The sequence below is a fragment of the Salmo trutta genome, chromosome 38 (assembly GCF_901001165.1).
Source record: "Salmo trutta chromosome 38, fSalTru1.1, whole genome shotgun sequence".
Taxonomy (NCBI): domain Eukaryota; kingdom Metazoa; phylum Chordata; class Actinopteri; order Salmoniformes; family Salmonidae; genus Salmo; species Salmo trutta.
In genome coordinates this window covers 21,035,969-21,054,311 of record NC_042994.1, presented here as the reverse complement: position 1 = coordinate 21,054,311, position 18,343 = coordinate 21,035,969, and the positions used below count along the sequence as shown (strand labels likewise).

At 40.6% G+C, this 18,343-nt stretch overlaps 1 protein-coding gene across 5 annotated transcripts in view; it reads right to left on the bottom strand.

Moving 5' to 3' along the window:
- LOC115178186 (uncharacterized) overlaps window positions 1-18,117 on the bottom strand; it is a 34,291-nt gene extending 16,174 nt beyond the window's left edge. For 2 of the 5 annotated variants that reach the window (XM_029739250.1, XM_029739251.1), the window contains exons 1-9: window positions 17,219-18,117; window positions 10,682-10,846; window positions 10,222-10,340; window positions 6,258-6,372; window positions 5,870-5,944; window positions 5,067-5,182; window positions 801-954; window positions 378-520; window positions 194-278 (exon numbers count right to left, since the gene is read on the bottom strand). In XM_029739250.1, coding sequence (XP_029595110.1) covers window positions 194-278; window positions 378-520; window positions 801-954; window positions 5,067-5,182; window positions 5,870-5,944; window positions 6,258-6,372; window positions 10,222-10,340; window positions 10,682-10,846; window positions 17,219-17,707 — 1,461 coding nt within the window. In that variant the 5' untranslated portion in view covers window positions 17,708-18,117. The other 3 variants (XM_029739253.1, XM_029739252.1, XM_029739254.1) reach the window with 3 other exon arrangements.
- Window positions 18,118-18,343: the final 226 nt, after the last annotated feature.

Sequence of the window (18,343 nt, the reverse complement as noted above, 5' to 3'; positions counted from 1 at the left end):
AGATATAGGAAAACTACAGCACACTGGGGGTTTACTCTCGATGTTTACAACCGTATCAAAGTTGTAAACCCCGTTAAAATCAACACACCCTGTTCATCTCGCGGACATTGTCATTGGATATTTACTCTAAAGTATTAGTACTGGTACTGTAGTAGCAGACCACAAGAAACACCAGAAATCAATCCATAGCTACCTTATCAGCAGATGTGGTAGAATCTTGCAACTGAATACCAAGTTCTGATTGAGAACAAGTGTTCAAATGGGTTGTCTGGTCCTTTCTGCAAAGCAAGCACATACGTTAACTTAATGTTCTGCTTAAAGTGTCATCAACAATTTCATCTGGTCTCAAAAAACAAGAAGCTGATGAAAGTCTATACCTTTGCCTCTCCACACGCCGTCTTCCAATCAAGTCATCTAGATTGCTGGTGGTGTCACAGGAGACTCGAGCATAGCTTTTGGAAGGCTGTTCTTCAACTTGACTAACAGTCAGCTTCCTGGGGACCCCACAGTCTTTCATGTTCTAAAAAAAATAGGAAATGACATAGGTTATTAGTAGGTCATATAATTAGAGTGAAAATACTATTTTTACAGAGGTATCAAGTACCACCTATTCTGATGATTTACCCATTTCATAACAGTTCACCAAAATTACACCCCATATTACAAAATTACATAGTCGTTTTTAACCGACTGCTTAAAAGGTAAGGAAACCTATATGTAATGTTGAAATTTGGATGAACTATCCCTTTAACTACTTTTAACGAGAATTTCCCAGTTATTTGAAAAATGGATCTGCTGACCTCGAACCCTTTGAGACGGTTCTGTCCCTCTTTGATGTCCTTTCCTATGATCCTCTGGGCCTCATCTTCCGTATCTCTGGTTTGACTCAGTGAACCAGGTTCATCACAGGAGAAGTCTATGTCAAGGATGGTGGGCAAATCTGGCCACTCGCTCCTGCATGACAAAACATTATGGGTTACTTATTACAACCCTGGTTCTATCAATGATAGTGACCCTACCCTACTTCATCCAGAAGGCCAGTTGACACTCTCAGTGCTAGGTTCATTGGTAATGAAATAGAACAGTTAATGTGAGTGAATGGGCTAAAATCATGATAAAGCAAGAACAAGCTCACTGTAAAAGACCATTCCAGCACATACGATTACCTCTGCACGTTTTTTTTGCTGTTGTTGTGTTTGTGGTTTCAGATAGAGAACTAATTAAAAATTGTCTTGAGAAAAGTCACCGTCCGAAATGTTGACAACAATAAACATGCAGAGGTAATCATGTGTCCGGGAGTAGTCTTTTACAATGATCGATATTATGCTCATTCTCCACAGCAAACAATGGTGTACTGTATACACCCCGGTGATATACTAGGGAAATTGTGTTTCCTGAGGCTTCTATTTTCAGCCCCACAAAGAAGATGAGAGAAAAGCATTGTGGTGTGGAGTGTTAAAATAAAACACATACTCTATTTTAGTGCTTTTAATGTAGGCAGATTGGAAACAAAGGGGTAGATAGATTTGGGGGAGAGGTCAGAAGGGTGGACACGAAGATTGAACTCTGAACTCCAGGGCTGTGGTACATAGCGAAGGGAGTGATACCACTTAACCACAGCTTAGCACCTATTGTCATGCATTAGAAACAATATGTCCAAAGTGGATCATTTGTAGCAGCTGCGGATGCCTGTTAATCAGTTTTACTGTATATTCTTTAGGGTTGGAGTCATACCCACAAGTTTGAGCACTCCTCAACATGTCTAGAGCACTTCTGCTTGGAGACGTGTCACATGACTCAGAAATCCCAGGATGAACAACATTGACTGGATCCACCAGATAAGCTGAATTAGCTAACGACATGTTATGCAACCATGACAACCATGACAATCTGAACAGACAGAGGGCTTTGTCCTTGGAGTGACTGACTGGGGCTGGCAGGGGTATAAAGTAATGATGTCACCCCCCTCTGAAGGGGTGAGGTCATGGTTTCAGGAAAGTGTTTTTGTTTTTGAAAGAAACTATAAAATAGAGAGGGAACAGCTGGGAGGAGTCAGACATCTTGGAATCAAAAAGGAACACTGTGTATGTCGTGTCTTGTCGGTTGTCTTTAATTCGATCGTTCTTTCTCGCTGGCGCTCGTTAAGGAAACCTATTTCCAGTTTTGACGGAAGAGAGCACATTGCCGCCCTTACAACAAAAATACAACGTTTGTGATACTAATACTCACTGGACAGAAATGGGCACACCTCTCCACACAGATGCTTGGAATGTGGGTCATCTGTTTATATTTCAAAGGTTTGATACCCTAAAAATGTTATGGTTCAATGGGTTAAGAAATGTGTTAATGCCTCTGTAAACCATACAGTTTAAATCCAAAATCTGAGGTAGAACATTTGTAATTAAACTTCCAAAATGTAGCTTTAAAGGCAGAAGTGCATTTAACCCACAATCGAATGACTAACATGGTAACTGACCAGTATACTTCTGTTCAATAAGCTTTATAAGCTATATCCGTCTGTATCCCTGGTCACTAGGCCATACCATACTTATGAGGCACTCTGCACACATCTGCTGAAGAAATTAGGAGCAGGTTTATCGTATAGTATAATCTCTCCCAAAATGTCTTTCTCTATATTCATCCATATCTAATTTTGGCATACACATGTCGCTCCAGCTCCTACACAGAACACTTTTACTGAGACACAGGGGCTTGCGAAATCCGTGTCATGCTTAAAGTTGGAGCATTGCATACTACAAAGAGAATGTCAAGAATGAATTCCCCTGAATTGATTCCATGGCGATTATCTGGACTGCATTTGTTATGAGTGAAACTCAGACTATGGCTTATTAGGGCAAGAATAATTTCAATGTCGGCTTCAATTGCCATTAGGGCATTGGTTCTAATGCCAGAATGTCTTGTTAGTTACGCAACAAGTGTTAGTAGGAAAACAATACATCATCTTATTCACCGAGTATGTTTTCCATTAATCCAATTGTAAACATCAAACCTTTTCATCTGGAATACATATTCCATGAATTCATCCTGACGTGAACTGTTAAGCAATGTTTATCAACATGTTGAAAAGTTCGGAGTCGACGTGTGGGTTGGGTCAAAAGGGCTGCCCATTTTGTATCATTCTACTGTAGCAACGGCTCGCTAATTCAGTTATTGGTGACCTCCATTGATGACTTTATTCAGCACTACCATATGTAAGCGATTTTATGGAGAGAAAAATAGCAATGGTGTGAAGTACTTAAGTAAAAATAAAAAAATACATTTTTTGGGTAACTTTTACTTTTACTTCACTACATTCCTAAAGAAAATAATGTACTTTTTACTCCATACATTTTCACTGACACCCAAAAGTACTCGTTACATTTTTTATGTTTTGCAGGACAGGGAAATGGTCCAATTCACACACTTATCATGAGAATATCCCTGGTAATCTCTACTGCCTCTGATCTGGCGGACTCACTAAACACAAATGCTTTGTTTGTAAATGATGTCTTAGTGTGTCCATGGCTATCCGTGGTAAATAAACAAGTAAATAAAAAAACAGTAAATAGTAAAGTAAATAAAAAAACTGAAATTTTGCCGTCTGGTTTGCTTAATATAAGGCATATGAAATTATTTTTGTATTCTTTTTTTGATACTTAAGTATATTTTAGCAATTACATTTACTTTTGTTACTTAAAACCAAATACTTTAAGACTTTTACTCAAGTAGTATTTTACTGGGTGACTTTCACTTTTACTTGAGTCATTTTTCCACCACTGAAAAATAGGCTACAGGTAAGCAACATGGTTGTCAGACCATGGTTTCAGGAGGGAAATATACACAGTCTTCAATAAACCAATAGGGTTGAGTGATGCAAACACATCCTCACTTGAACATTTGAACCTTGCCCCTAATTTAAATTATATTTGTGAGTGTTAATGTTAATTGTATTCCAGGTTCCTGCTTAACATACATTATTCATATCATGCCCTTTTTGAGATCTCATTCCACCAATTCACCGGAAACAGTTAAGTGTGTAGTAATTGAGTGTTTGTGTCTGAATTGGTATTGGCTAAAGAGGTAATTGTAGGCCCCTCCCACTAAATGAGATAATGAGCTACAGATGTTTAAATGTTTGTGGGAGAGTGCCCATGGAGAAGAGAGGTAAGCAAGGATAGACCAGTGACAATTATTATTTTATTCTGGGGCTTAATATTTTAGTCCATGTTTTTACCATTTTAGCTCTGCCATTTTGAAGCCTGTTTTTGTATTTATATATTTATTGAAAATAAATCTCCAAATTTGGAAGAAACCGTTCCAGTTCTTTTAGTAAAACCCTTTTTATGTGAAGGGCATTGGCCAGCCCTGTCACAGTTAAATCAGGTGTTTCAGGAGTTATGTTGCAACCAGCATTCTCCAACCAAACAGGAACCATGTGTGAACGTTGCAAACATTCTCAAAATCCTTTGATGTTAGTATTTGATCTTACATTTATGGCAAATATTGCCATAATATATAGATACGATGATAGATGGCATCCTTGTAACACACCCCTAGATAATGCGATATTAGATCAGTGTTTCCCAGTACCCCCAACAACACACATTGTTGTGGCCCTGGACAAGCACATCTGATTCTACTTCTCAAGTAATCATCAAGTTGAATCAGGTGTTTTTGTCCAGGGCTACAACAGATGTGTGCTGTTGGGGATACTCAAGGACTGGAGTTCGGAAACACTGTATTATATAATAGAAGGGCTTTATAGGGTATCCTGAAATGGCACCCTATTCTCTATATAATGCACTACTTTTGACCAGAGTCGCATGGGCCTTGGTCAAAAATAGTGATCTACAGTATATAGGGAACATTTCGTTTTTTGCCCTAGCACTACACAGCTGATTCAAATAATCAACTAATCATCAACCTTTGATCATTTGAATTAGCTGTGTAGTGTAAGGGCAAAAACCAAAACGTGCACCCCTTGGGGTCCCGAGGACCAATTTTAGGAAACGCTGCATTAGAGAAACAGACACACAAACAATATGGGCTTTAGGACCCTTATTTACCCACTACCCTCCTGAAGAAGGCCCCAGCTCTCCTGCACCTCAGCCTGCTTCCGTGTCACTCTGGCAGCCAGGGTAGGGTGGAGGTCCGAAAGGCGTGAAACAGTCTCGTTCAGCATCTGGAGAGAGCATGGTCGAGGAGGGGATGGGAGTAGTGGATGGATGTGACACAATTCATTTACAGTTGATTTACAGTCTTGGAAAACGACCCACGCTCTTTAAAATGGAAGTCTATGGTTAGATTTAACACAGAAGTATAACATCACGTCATAGAAGGCTTCTTCTATGGTTAAGGGGGAAACGCCCCAAACAGATCCAGAGAAGGTCTAGGAAGGAGTGGTTATGTTTCACTGTCTTATGATAGTTTCTCTGTGTTTCTCTCTACTTAGGATTGAAGTAGTCTTGAGTACTGAGCAGGTGGCCTAGTGGTTAGAGCATTGGGCCAGTAACTGAAAGGTTGCTAGATCGAATCCCCGAGCTGACAAGGTAAAAATCTGTCGTTCTGCCCCTGAACAAGACAGTTAACCCACTGTTCCTAGGCCGTCATTGTAAATAAGAATTTGTTCTTAACTGACTTGCCTAGTTAAATAAAGGTTACAAAATGTGCTTAGACCATACGGTATAGTGCATTCCTTTTAAATTCATACTTGAGTACATTTTAGTATTTCCAATGATAACATTTGTAAACGACTAGTATTTCACTTGAAATGGAATTGAACACAACCCTGATGTATGAATGACGCATTGCTGCATTTCACCATAAATGCATAAATTATTTTGAGCTACATTCCCCATGTGCCACTCACCATGATTTGGCTGGCAATATTGTAGATCTCTGTCTGACCGCAGCTCCCGTTATCTGATCCAGACAGGGCGCTTCTCTACCAAACAAACAAAATAATATAGAGTCAATCTTATGATAATGATCATGTGTAATTACAAAACAATGATAATCTGCAGAACCTTGGGACCACATTTCCACATACCATTCAAATGATAACAAAGACGAACTATGGAGTAAAACAATCTTATATTTTGGGTTATGATGGGAAAAGTTGTACTAAGCTCATGGCGCATATATTTTTCAAGTAGAAATCAAACATTTAACAGCATGTAAATATTGCAGATTGTACCTTTAAAGGATCACTGGTGCAAAATAGGACTCTTGTTCAAATTCCTATTCTGCCTTTTTACCTTCCTGTTGATGGTGCAGATGATGGTGTCAGCCTGTTGGTAGAAGGAGGAGACGTCCAGAGCCAGTTTGAGGTCTTGGTGATAGTTTCTTAACAGTGTCTGGAACCTCAGCCAGCTACAAAAGAGATACAGTATCTAGTTCAGTGCTTTGGCAATGGGATCACAATGGGGTCAAATTCCCAGATATGACTTGAAATCCAAGATGGATGTGGAAGTAATTCAAATCAGACCAAGTACTGTTACATAACATGGAAAGCTGTAGTTGCATAGTAGTAGATAGGAAAACAACATGTTAACGATAGCCATAACTAATATACATCCATAGCACCAAGGACAAAGTATATGTAGCCTAGTCAAGAACGCTAACTCAGACCCAAATCACGGTATGCCCTCCGACAAACCATCAAACAGGCAAAGCGTCAATACAGGACTAAGGTTGAATCGTACTACACCGGCTCTGACGCTCGTCGGATGTGGCAGGGCTTGCAAACTATTACAGACTACAAAGGGAAGCACAGCCGCGAGCTGCCCAGTGACACGAGCCTACCAGACGAACTAAATATCTTATATGCTTGCTTCGAGGCAAGCAGCACTGAAGCATGCATGAGAGTATCAGCTGTTCCGGATGACTGTGTGATCATGCACTCCATAGCCGATGTGAGTAAGACCTTTAAACTATTTAACATTCACAAGGCCACAGGGCTAGACGGATTACCAGGACGTGCACTCAGAGCATGCACTGACCAACTGGCAAGTGTCTTCACTGACATTTTCAACCTGTCCCTGACCGAGTCTGTAATACCAACATGTTCCAAGCAGACCACCATAGTCCCTGTACCCAAGAACACCAAGGTAACCTACATAAATGACTACCGACCCGTAGCACTCACGTCTGTATTCATGAAGTGCTTTGAAAGGCTAGTCATGGCTCAGATCAACACCAGTATCCCAGAAACCCTAGACCCTCTCCAATTTGCATACCGCCCCAACAGATCCACAGACGATGCAATCTCTATTGCACTCCACACTGCCCTTTCCCACCTGGACAAAAGGAACACCTACGTGAGAATGCTATTCATTGACCACAGCTCAGCGTTCAACACCATAGTGCCCTCAAAGCTCATCACTAAGCTAAGAACCCTGCGACTAAACACCTCCCTCCAACTGGATCCTGGACTTCCTGACGGGCCGCCCCCAGGTGGTAAGGGTAGGTAACAACACATCTGCCACGCTGATCATCAACACGGGGCCCCTCAGGAGTCCCCTCCTGTACTCCCTGTTCACCCATGACTGCATGGCCAAGCACCAACATTAAGTTTGCCGACGAGACAACAGTGGTAGGCCTGATCACCAACAACGATGAGCCTATAGGGAGGAAGTCAGAGACCTGGCAGTGTGTTGCCAGAATTACAACCTCTCCCTCAACGTGATCAAGACAAAGGAGATGATTGTGGACTACAGGAAAAGGAGGACCAAGCACGCCCCCATTCTCATCGACGGGGCTGTAGTGGAGCAGGTTGAGAGCTTCAAGTTGCTTGGTGTCCACATCACCAACAACCTAACATGGTCCAAACACACCAAGACAGTCGTGAAGAGGGCACGACAACATATATTCCCCCCCAGGAGACTAAAAAGATCTGGCATGGGTCCTCAGATCCTCAAAAAGTTATACAGCTGCACCATCGAGAGCATCCTGACTGGTTGCATCACTGCCTGGTATGGCAACTGCTCAGCCTCCGACCGCAAGGCACTACAGAGGGTAACGCGTACGGCCCAGTACATCACTGAGGCCAAGCTTCCTGCCATCCAGGACCTTTATACCAGGCGGTGTCAGAGAAAGACTCCAGCCACCCTAGTCATAGACTGTTCTCTCTGCTACCGCACGGAAAGTGCTACCGGAGTGCCAAGTCTAGGTCCAAAAGGCTTCTTAACAGCTTCCACCCCAAAGCCATAAGACTCCTGAACAGCTAATCAAATGGCTACCCGGACTATTTTCTATTTCCCCCCCCAGCCTCATTTTTACATTGCTGCTACTCACTGTTTATTATCCATTCATAGTCACTTTACCTCTACCTACATGTACATATTATCTCAATTACCTCGGCTAACGGTGCCCTCGCACATTGACTCTGTACCAGTACCCCCTGTATATAGCCTCGCTACTGTGATTTTATTGTTGCTCGTTAAATATTTATATTTTTTTCAATTTTTATTATTTATTTTTTACTTCAGTTTATTTCAGTAAATACTTTAACACTTTTTTTCTTAAAACTGCATTGTTGGTTAAAACCTGTTTGGGATAGGGGGCAGTATTTTCACAGCCGGATAAAAAACGTACCCGATTTAATCTGGTTACTACTCCTGCCCAGAAACTAGAATATGCATATAATTAGTAGATTCGGATAGAAAACACTCTAAAGTTTCTAAAACTGTTTGAATGGTGTCTGTGAGTATAACAGAACTCATATGGCAGGCCAAAACCTGAGAAGATTCTATACAGGAAGTGCCCTGTCTGACAATTTGTTCTCCTTCTAGGGCATCTCTATCAAAAATACAGCATCTCTGCTGTAACGTGACATTTTCTAAGGCTTCCATTGGCTCTAGGAAGGCACCAGAAAGTGGAATGAGAGCTCTCCAGTCTCTGGGTGAAAAACAGCAGGAGTTTTTGTGAGTGCTGAGAACAATGACACTGGAGCACGCGTGCACGAGACGACTCCATGTTTTTCTTTCAGTGTTTGAATGAATACAACGTTGCCCGGTTGGAAAATTATCACTATTTTACGAAAAAATTTGCATAAAAATGTATTTTAAACAGCATTTGACATGTACGGTAATGGAATATTTTGACATTTTTTGTCACGAAATGCGCCGGCGCGTCACCCTTCGGATAGTGACCTCAACGCACGAACAAAACGGAGCTATTTGGATATAACTATGGATTATTTCGAACCACAACAACATTTGTTTGTTGAAGTAGAAGTCCTGGGAGTGCATTCTGACGAAGAAAAGCAAAGGTAATCCAATTTTTCTTATAGTAAATCTGAGTTTGGTGAGGGCCAAACTTGGTGGGTGTCAAATTAGCTAGCCATGATGGCCGGGCTATGTACTCAGAATATTGCAAAATGTGCTTTCACCGAAAAGCTATTTTAAAATCTGACACCGTGATTGCATAAAGGAGTTCTGTATCTATAATTCTTAAAATAATTGTTGTGTTTTTTGTCAACGTTTATCGTGAGTAATTTAGTAAATTCACCGGAAGTTTGCGGTGGGTATGCTAGTTCTGAACATCACATGCTAATGTTAAAAGCTGGTTTTTGATATAAATATGAACTTGATTGAACAAAACATGCATGTATTGTATAATATAATGTCCTAGGAGTGTCATCTGATGAAGATCATCAAAGGTTAGTGCTGCATTTAGCTGTGGTTTTGGTTTTTGTGACATTATATGCTTGCTTTGAAAATGGCTGTGTGATTATTTTTGGGAGGGTACTCTCCTGACATAATCTAATGTTTTGCTTTCACTGTAAAGCCTTTTTGAAATCGGACAGTGTGGTTAGATAAAGGAGAGTCTTGTCTTTAAAATTGTGTAAAATAGTCATATGTTTGAAAAATTGAAGTTATAGCATTTGAGGTATTTGTATTTCGCGCCACGCTATACCATTGGATATTGGTGAGGCGTTCCGCTAGCGGAACGTCTGTCCCTAACATTAAGGGCTTGTAAAGTAAGCATTTCACTGTAAGGTCTACACCTGTTGTATTTGGCGCATGTGACAAATAAAATTTGATTTGATTTAGCCATAGAGAAATAAAAAAAACTATAATAAAGCAGAAGTGGCCATGATTTATCATGAGCATATCACAGCTTAGGGGTCTCGAGTGCCTTCCTGTTATTGCTTTATTGTTTAATTAAAGTAAGGTGTTATTGATACATCTTGTTCAAACAGTCAAAAATGGGATTTACGTTTGGTTAACGGTGTTCTCTCTAGAAGGGATTTTGTTGCCTAATATCTGTTGCAGTCTCTTCCTCTTCTCTCCCTTGTGGTCGGTCTCCATGTCAAGCGTCTCGTACTGATGTCCATCCTATAGAGGTCATTATAAAGGAAGAATCTGTGAACCAGTATACTCAATGCATGGTTCTGACACTTGAGGGCATGTATGTGGATACAGTACAGTATTGTAGGAAGTAAGTAAATGTAATCAATGTGTAGTAAAGGCCCATGACATGATAACGTTTCTTTATCCATTCCATGGTGCACATTTTTGTTTGAGCCCAGCACTAACACACCTGATTCAACTAATGAATGGCTAACTTATCAGTTGAGTCAGGTGTGTTAGTGCTGGGCTAGAACAACATATTTTTTTATGGACTGAGAAACACTGAATTATGAGCTTTACCACATCATGGACCTTTGTGCACAAACCTGTTTTACGTCCAGACTTCTCGTCATCTGTATGAGGGAATTCTCAATGTCCTTTAGGTCTCGCTGTTGGGTCGGCGATGCGTCCTCTGGGTCCTGCAAAGGACATCCAAGGACATTACAGCCATACTTCAGATCCCGAAGCTTCCTCTTGAACCAAGAGTCCACCTGTATAGAAACACGATTGAGTAATAACAAGTCTTTAAAATCAAGTTGATACGAAATTAGTTCAAGGGATGTTTCTGTAGCAGATATGCTCTTACAATAAAGTATCTATCCATGATGGCATGAATACATTTGATGAGTATATGCATACTATTCTGTGCCTTTAGTGAGGAGATTTACTGTTTATAAATACAAAAAAATATACTGAAAAGAGTATATAAAAATATACTGGACCACTGATTTAGGTGTTTGGCTAACTAAACAGTTTGGAACCTGGGATTAAACATCTGGAAGAGAGCAAGCAAAAATGAGTAAATGTACTATTATTGATAGTCATTTGTTACAAAGTAAAACTGCAATATAATCATGAAATATATTATTGATAGTCAAAACAGAACAAGCCTGCAATATATCATGAAATACATTCCTTTACATTTCCCAATATAATTTACACAGACATGTCAAATTGCAAGCATTGCAGGTGCACTGAGAGACAGTTGCAAGCCTGTGGTACTCATAATTCTTGTGTTTCACAATTGCACAAATAAATGAAAAAGAAGTGATGAATTAAAAAGACTACTCTAGCTCCCATTCCTTACATTTCTCATTGGACAGTTAGTTAAATTTTACGACGGTCTGTAAACAAGATGAATTGGTCCCATGTGGGTAATATATATATATATATACATACACATACACACATACATACACAGTTGAAGTCTGAAGTTTACATACACTTAGGTTGAAGTCATAAAAGCTGGTTTTTCAACCACTCCACAAACTATAGTTTTGGCAAGTCGGTTAAGACATCTACTTTGTGCATGACACAAGTAATTTTTCCAACAATTGTTTACAGACAGATTATTTCACTTATAATTCACTGTATCACAATTCTAGTGGGTCAGAAGTTTACATGCTCGAAGTTGACTGTGCCTTTAAACAGCTTGGAAAATTCCAGAAAATGATGTCATGGCTTTAGAAGCTTCTGATAGGCTAATTGACATAATTTGGGTCAATTTGAGGTGTACCTGTGGATGTATTTCAATGCCTACCTTCAAACTCAGTGCCTCTTTGCTTGACATCATGGGAAAATCAAAAGAAATCAGCCAAGACCTCAGAAAAAAAATTGTAGACCTCCACAAATCTGGTTCATCCTTGGGAGCAATTTCCAAATGCCTGAAGGTACCACGTTCATCTGTACAAACAGTATGCAAGTATAAACACCATGGGACCATGCAGCCGTCATTCCGATCAGGAAGGAGACGCGTTCTGTCTCCTAAAGATTAATGTACTTTGGTGCGAAAAGTGCAAATCAATCCCAGAACAACAACAAACGACCCGGTGAAGATGCTGGAGGAAACAGGTACAAAAGTATCTATATCCACAGTAAAATGAGTCCTATATCGACATAACCTCAAAGGTTGCTCAGCAAGGAAGAAGTCACTGCTCCAAAACCGCCATAAAAAAAGCCTGACTACGGTTTGCAACTGCACATGGGGACAAAGATCGTACTTTTTGGAGAAATGTCCTCTGGTCTGATGAAACAAAAATAGAACTGTTTGGCCGTAATGACCGTCGTTATGTTTGGAGGAAAAAGGGGGAGGCTTGCAAGCCTGAAGAACACCATCCCAACCGTGAATCACTGGGGTGGCAGCATCATGTTGTGGGGCTGCTTTGCTGCAGGAGGGACTGGTGCACTTCACAAAATAGATGGCATCATGAGGTAGGAAAATTATGTGGATATATTGAAGCGAACATCTCAAGACATCAGTCAGGAAATTAAAGCTTAGTCGCAAATGGGTCTTCCAAATGGACAATGACCCCAAGCATACTTCCAAAATTGTGGCAAAATGGCTTAAGGACAACAAAGTCAAGGTATTGGAGTGGCCATCACAAAGCCCTGACCTCAGTCCTATAGAACATTTGTTGGCAGAACTGAAAAAGTGTGTGTGAGCAAGGAGGCCTACAAACCTGACTCAGTTACACCAGCTTTGTCAGGAGGAACGGGCCAAAATTCACCCAAATTATTGTGGGAAGCTTGTGGCTACCCAAAACATTTGACCCAAGTTAAACAATTTAAAGGCAATGCTACCATATACTAACTGAGTGTACGTAAACTTCTGACCCACTTGGAATGTGATGAAAGAAATAAAAGCTGGAAATAAATAATTCTCTCTACTATTATTCTGACATTTCACATTATTAAAATTAAGTGGTGATTCTATCTGACCTAAGACAGGTCATTTTTACGAGGATTAAATGTCAGGAATTATGAAAAGCTGAGTTTAAATGTATTTGGCTAAAGTGTATGTAAACTTCCGACTTCAACTGTATGTGTATATATATATATACATACATACACACTACAGTTGAAAAGTTTGGGGTCACTTAGAAATGTCCTTGTTTTTGAAAGAAAAGCACATTTTTCGTCCATTAAAATAACATCAAATTGATCAGAAATACAGCTTCATTAAATAGTACCCGCAAAACAACAGTCTCAACATCAACAGTGAAGAGGCGACTCCGGGATGCTGGCCTTCTAGTTGCAAAGAAAAAGCCATATATCAGACTGGCCAATAAAAAGAAAAGATTAAGATGGGCAAAAGAACACACTAGACAGAGGAACTCTGCCTAGAAAGCCAGCATCCCGGAGTCGCCTTTTCACTGTTGAAGTTGAGACTGGTGTTTTGCGGATACTATTTAATGAAGCTGCCAGTTGAGGACTTGTGAGGCATCTGTTTCTCAAACTAGACACTCTAATGTGCTTGTCGTCTTGCTCACTTCTTTTTCAATTCTGGTTAGAGCCAGTTTGCGCTGTTCTGTGAAGGAAATAGTACACAGCGTTATACCAGATCTTCAGTTTCTTGGCAATTTCTCGCATGGAATAGCTGTCATTTCTCAGAACAAGAATAGACTGACCAGTTTCAGAAAAAAGTACTTTGTTTCTGGCCATTTTGAGCCTGTAATCGAACCCACAAATGCTGATGCTCCAGATACTCAACTAGTCTAAAGGACAGTTTTATTTCTTCTTTAAATCAGCACAACAGTTTTCAGCTGTGCTAACATAATTGCAAAAGGGTTTTCTAATGATCAATTAACCTTTTAAAATGATAAACTTGGATTAGCTAACAAAACGTGCCATTGGAACACAGGAGTGATGGTTGCTGATAATGGGCCTCTGTACGCCTATGTAAAAAATCTTCTGTTTCCAGCTACAATAGTAATTTACAACATTAACAATGTCTACACTGTATTTTTGATCAATTTGATGTTATTTTAATGAACAAAAATGTTACTTTTCTTTCAAAAACAAGGACATTTCTAAGTGACCCCAAACTTTTGAATGGTGGTGTATATATACTGAACAAAAATATAAACACAACATCTAAGGTGTTGGTCCCATGTTTCATGAGCTGAAATAAAATATCTCAGAAATGCTGTGCCATTCCTCTGCAGCTGTCACCTCATATTTCAGCATGATAATGCACGGTGCCATGTCGCAAGGATCTGTACACAATTCCTGGAAGCTGAAAACGTCCCAGTTCTTCCATGGCCTGCATACTCATCAGACATGTCACCCATTGAGCATGTGTGGGATGCTCTGGATCGACGAGTAAGACAGCGTGTTCCAGCTCCCGCCAATATCCAGCGACTTTGCACAGCCATTGAAGAGGAGTGGGACAACATTCCACAGGCCACAATCAACAGCCTGATCGACTCTATGCGAAGGAGATGTGTCGCGCTGCAAATGGTGGTCACACCATATACTGACTGGTTTTCTGATCCACGCACCTAGCATTTTTCATATTCCCAGTGATATGAAATCCATAGATTAGGGCTTAACAAATTTATTTACATGTCCTTATATGAACTGTAACTCAGTAAAATGTTAGAAATAGTAGCATGTTGCGTTTATATTTTTGTTCAGTGTATATTTCAACCACCTGTGTGTAATGCATTACAAAGGATTTCTGTATGGTCATTTAAGTATTTGCAATACATTGGCTGTCACAGGGATTCATGAGTTGTAGTGTAATGTATTAGGAATGTAGCTGTTATTCATTTATAAGTGCTGTTAAAAGTACCCATGATGTGTTATGAATGGTTATCGCAAGTGCTTTACTGCACTATGAGCATGGTCATGCATTATACAGATGGTTATCAGTGTTTGTAACATAAAAATGTGAAAATGTTTTTTTTTGCCATAGCTGTGAAATCACTACAGGCGATACATTAATTTCAAATCCTTTACTTCTGCTACTTTGCAATTAATCATTTTCTGCGAGCTGCAGAGCACTACTCCATCTCCATCTTTGCGCTTTTCATAACCTTAACCTTAAGCTTGTGGAACCTTTTCCCTCTGTCTCAGTTCTCTCTTTGTCATGCCAATGCATTCTGTACTGATGACCTCATGCAAAACGTTGAATGATGCATATTATCTTTCCAAGACCTCTTACATCATCACTGTATGTAGCTAAATCATGGAGCAACCTGCTGCTGGTTCTCTACAGTCTCCACAATAATCTGAAACTTGTTAGGCCTGTCTGCTATTCATCTTAGAAAGACGTTTGTTTTCCTGGAACGTAATGTACTCGATTTTCTGCAGTGAAATACAAACTTTGGTAACAGTTTACTTCAAGCTTGCCGTGATAACGCAGTATGATGCGTTGATAAGCTTGTATATGAGCTTTTATAATGTTTTACGATAATGTATCTCTGTAAGCCCTGTTGCACAGGTTTCATGTAAGAACTGTTGCACAGGTTTCACCATGTTGCAAGATTTCCATGTGCCTTGGTTCCAGGCTTCCAGGCCACAGGTAGGCTACAAAAGACCACAAAACTGAATGCACATACCCTGTAGTATTTGGATAGCTTGCCTGGCTATAAACAACATGTCCATTTAGTCTTGGGTACTTGAAAAGTTGAAGAGATGTAGACATTGTCATGAGAAACAGGGAAATGTACAGACAGATGCACAAAAACTGATCTCCAGAGCTATACTCAAGCCTGGTGGAAAAATGGAACTTGTGTACTAAACACAGCGATGAAATAACGCAGGCTTTGTGTGACTCAGCCAGCCCACCTACACAGGGCCGAGATGAAGAACGATGAGAGCCAAAGCCATGATCTCATCTCAAAATAATTGCTCCTCTTTTCGCTGTCGGGGCGTTCCTCTTCCCCTCCCACTGTCCTTTTGCTAGTTGCATGCTCAGCATTGAAACCTGTAACCATGGGACTGTTGTCTGTATAAATATCTAACTTCATTTTCCGGTTTACTTCAAATGTATATCATGCTTCTGAGTGCATAAACTATGCATCTTAACATGGTATGTGATAATAAGTACACCATCTTCCTCATCTGTAAGCTTATTTTGGCATGCTCGTGCCACTGGAGTGGAACTTATGGAACGTGTGGAGTTATATTTTAAAATAGTTGTTCAATGTCGCCATTAAATACAATCAGGATCCCCTTAAATTCCGAAAGGCACTCGCAAATATTGAAATAACCCGTTTGCCAGCTGTGGATCTGGAGAAACACTTAGATCACAGGTACAACTTCAGTTTGGCATCATTATATCCACCAACGCAATGTGCCTGATTGCTATTTTCATCACGCAACCCCTTCAATTATGGAATTGGGAGTCGTTTATTCTGTGGAAATAACCAGTTCATCCGAAACGTGGCCTTTTGCCTAGCTTAATGAAAGCCTGCTGATGATCTCATTGCTCGAGAGTACAGTGTGGATAATGCAACACTGAGGTAATAGTGCACACATTGTGTGTGTGTGTGTGTGTGTGTGTGTGTGTGTGTGTGGAGGTTTCATGCTGGAACAATGCACGTTATGGTGGTGTTTATACCATGTTACTTTTTTTTCAGCTGTTACCAAAAGCATCTTGTGTTGCAGGGTGGAAGGCATCCAACGGAAAGATTCTGATGTTGTTACTCAGCTTAGTCAGTAACGCAAATCCAGTAATTATTAGTATGTTAAAAAACACTATTACGTAATGAGCGCATTACATAGTATGTGAAATGAGGGAGAAAAACAAAACATTACTTACACTGGGTTTTGTGGTTATGGATTTAATTCCCAATCCTCCTATTGCCTTTTTGCTCTGGACTTACTTTCTTTAAAGTAAACAAGTCAATTAATTTGCTTTCAGAAAGCTTGAGAATGGTTAACACTGGTCACATTGACCAACAGAAACAAAACAAATGTCCATAACACTGGTTGAGACATCCACCATTTCTATTTCAAAGTCAATTGATTTGAACCAAGTGATTTGAAATGTACATTAGTTGGTGCTGGCTTGTAGCCTATCCCAACTCAATAACATGTGAGACACCATGAATAAAACAACTGTAATCCAAGGTTACCTTAGACTGAGAGTTGGACCTCTTATCCAAGTCGTCCTCTACCATCAAGGATGGCGGTTTTGGGTGATCACTGTTGTAGTTGCTTCTGATGGTCTCCGACGTGGATCTATCTGAGGTGTCCAGGTCAGAGTCACACAAGGACACGTCGGGGACTGTCTCGACGTTCCGGCAAATAGCAATCTTCCTGATGGACCTAGAGGATGCAGTGGGGGAGACAGAATTCCTGTCCTCCTCCACTCTCTCATCCTGATGTCCCTCTGGTGTTGAAGCGTAGACCTGGGTGGCCACTTGTGGGAGTTCCGAGTTCCCAGGCCACCCCTGGGACTGGCCCATGTAAAGGGACATTTGGTCTTGTAGCTCCAACTTGTTCGGAGCAGCAGACTTTGGCAGATAGACGTCCACGAACTCCTGACATTTGGCTTCGGAGGGGACAGACAGCCTGGTCCCAATGGTAAAGGGTTGGATTTTTCTGACGACACCCTCAGACATGGTTATTGATAGCTGTGCAGTTTAGTCTAGATGGGCATACTGTGACAAGAATCACAAAACAATACAGATATCTCACCTCATCTACTGCAATGTCCAGGATCAGGAGTTCAGAATGAGAGGAAAAACAAGACGACTCCTCGAATAAACAACGCTCTTTTCCCCAAAAAAATTGTCAACTAGCAAAACTCACTCAAAAAGCCACCCGCCTCCTTGCACCTCATGGAGAGGAAGACAAGTACAGGACACACAATAGAACGTCCCCTCCTGTCTGTTTCGAAGTTATCAACTGAGCTACAGCGCCTGTGTCATGTCAGGGGAAACCAATATGAGAAGGCGACGAGGGAGGAGTGCCTCTTCTGAGCAACCACCAAGCCAATACTGAGAGAGAGAGACAGAAAGAGAGAGAGAAATCTGAGTGAATAGAGAGAGAGCAAGAGAGAGAACTGAGTGAAAAGGGAAAGTGTCTGGCTTGCTGCCTGGGTGCTCTCTTAGAAAAAAAGAAAAAATAGGAAGGGAAAGAGAGGGGGGAAGTTTCATTAAAGAGGAGTGAGGTCACCACTTTCTGTCAAGGGCTGGGCAGAGTCAGAGTGACTGAGGGTTGTAAAACTGGAGCTGTAAAAACTTCCTCCCCAAACA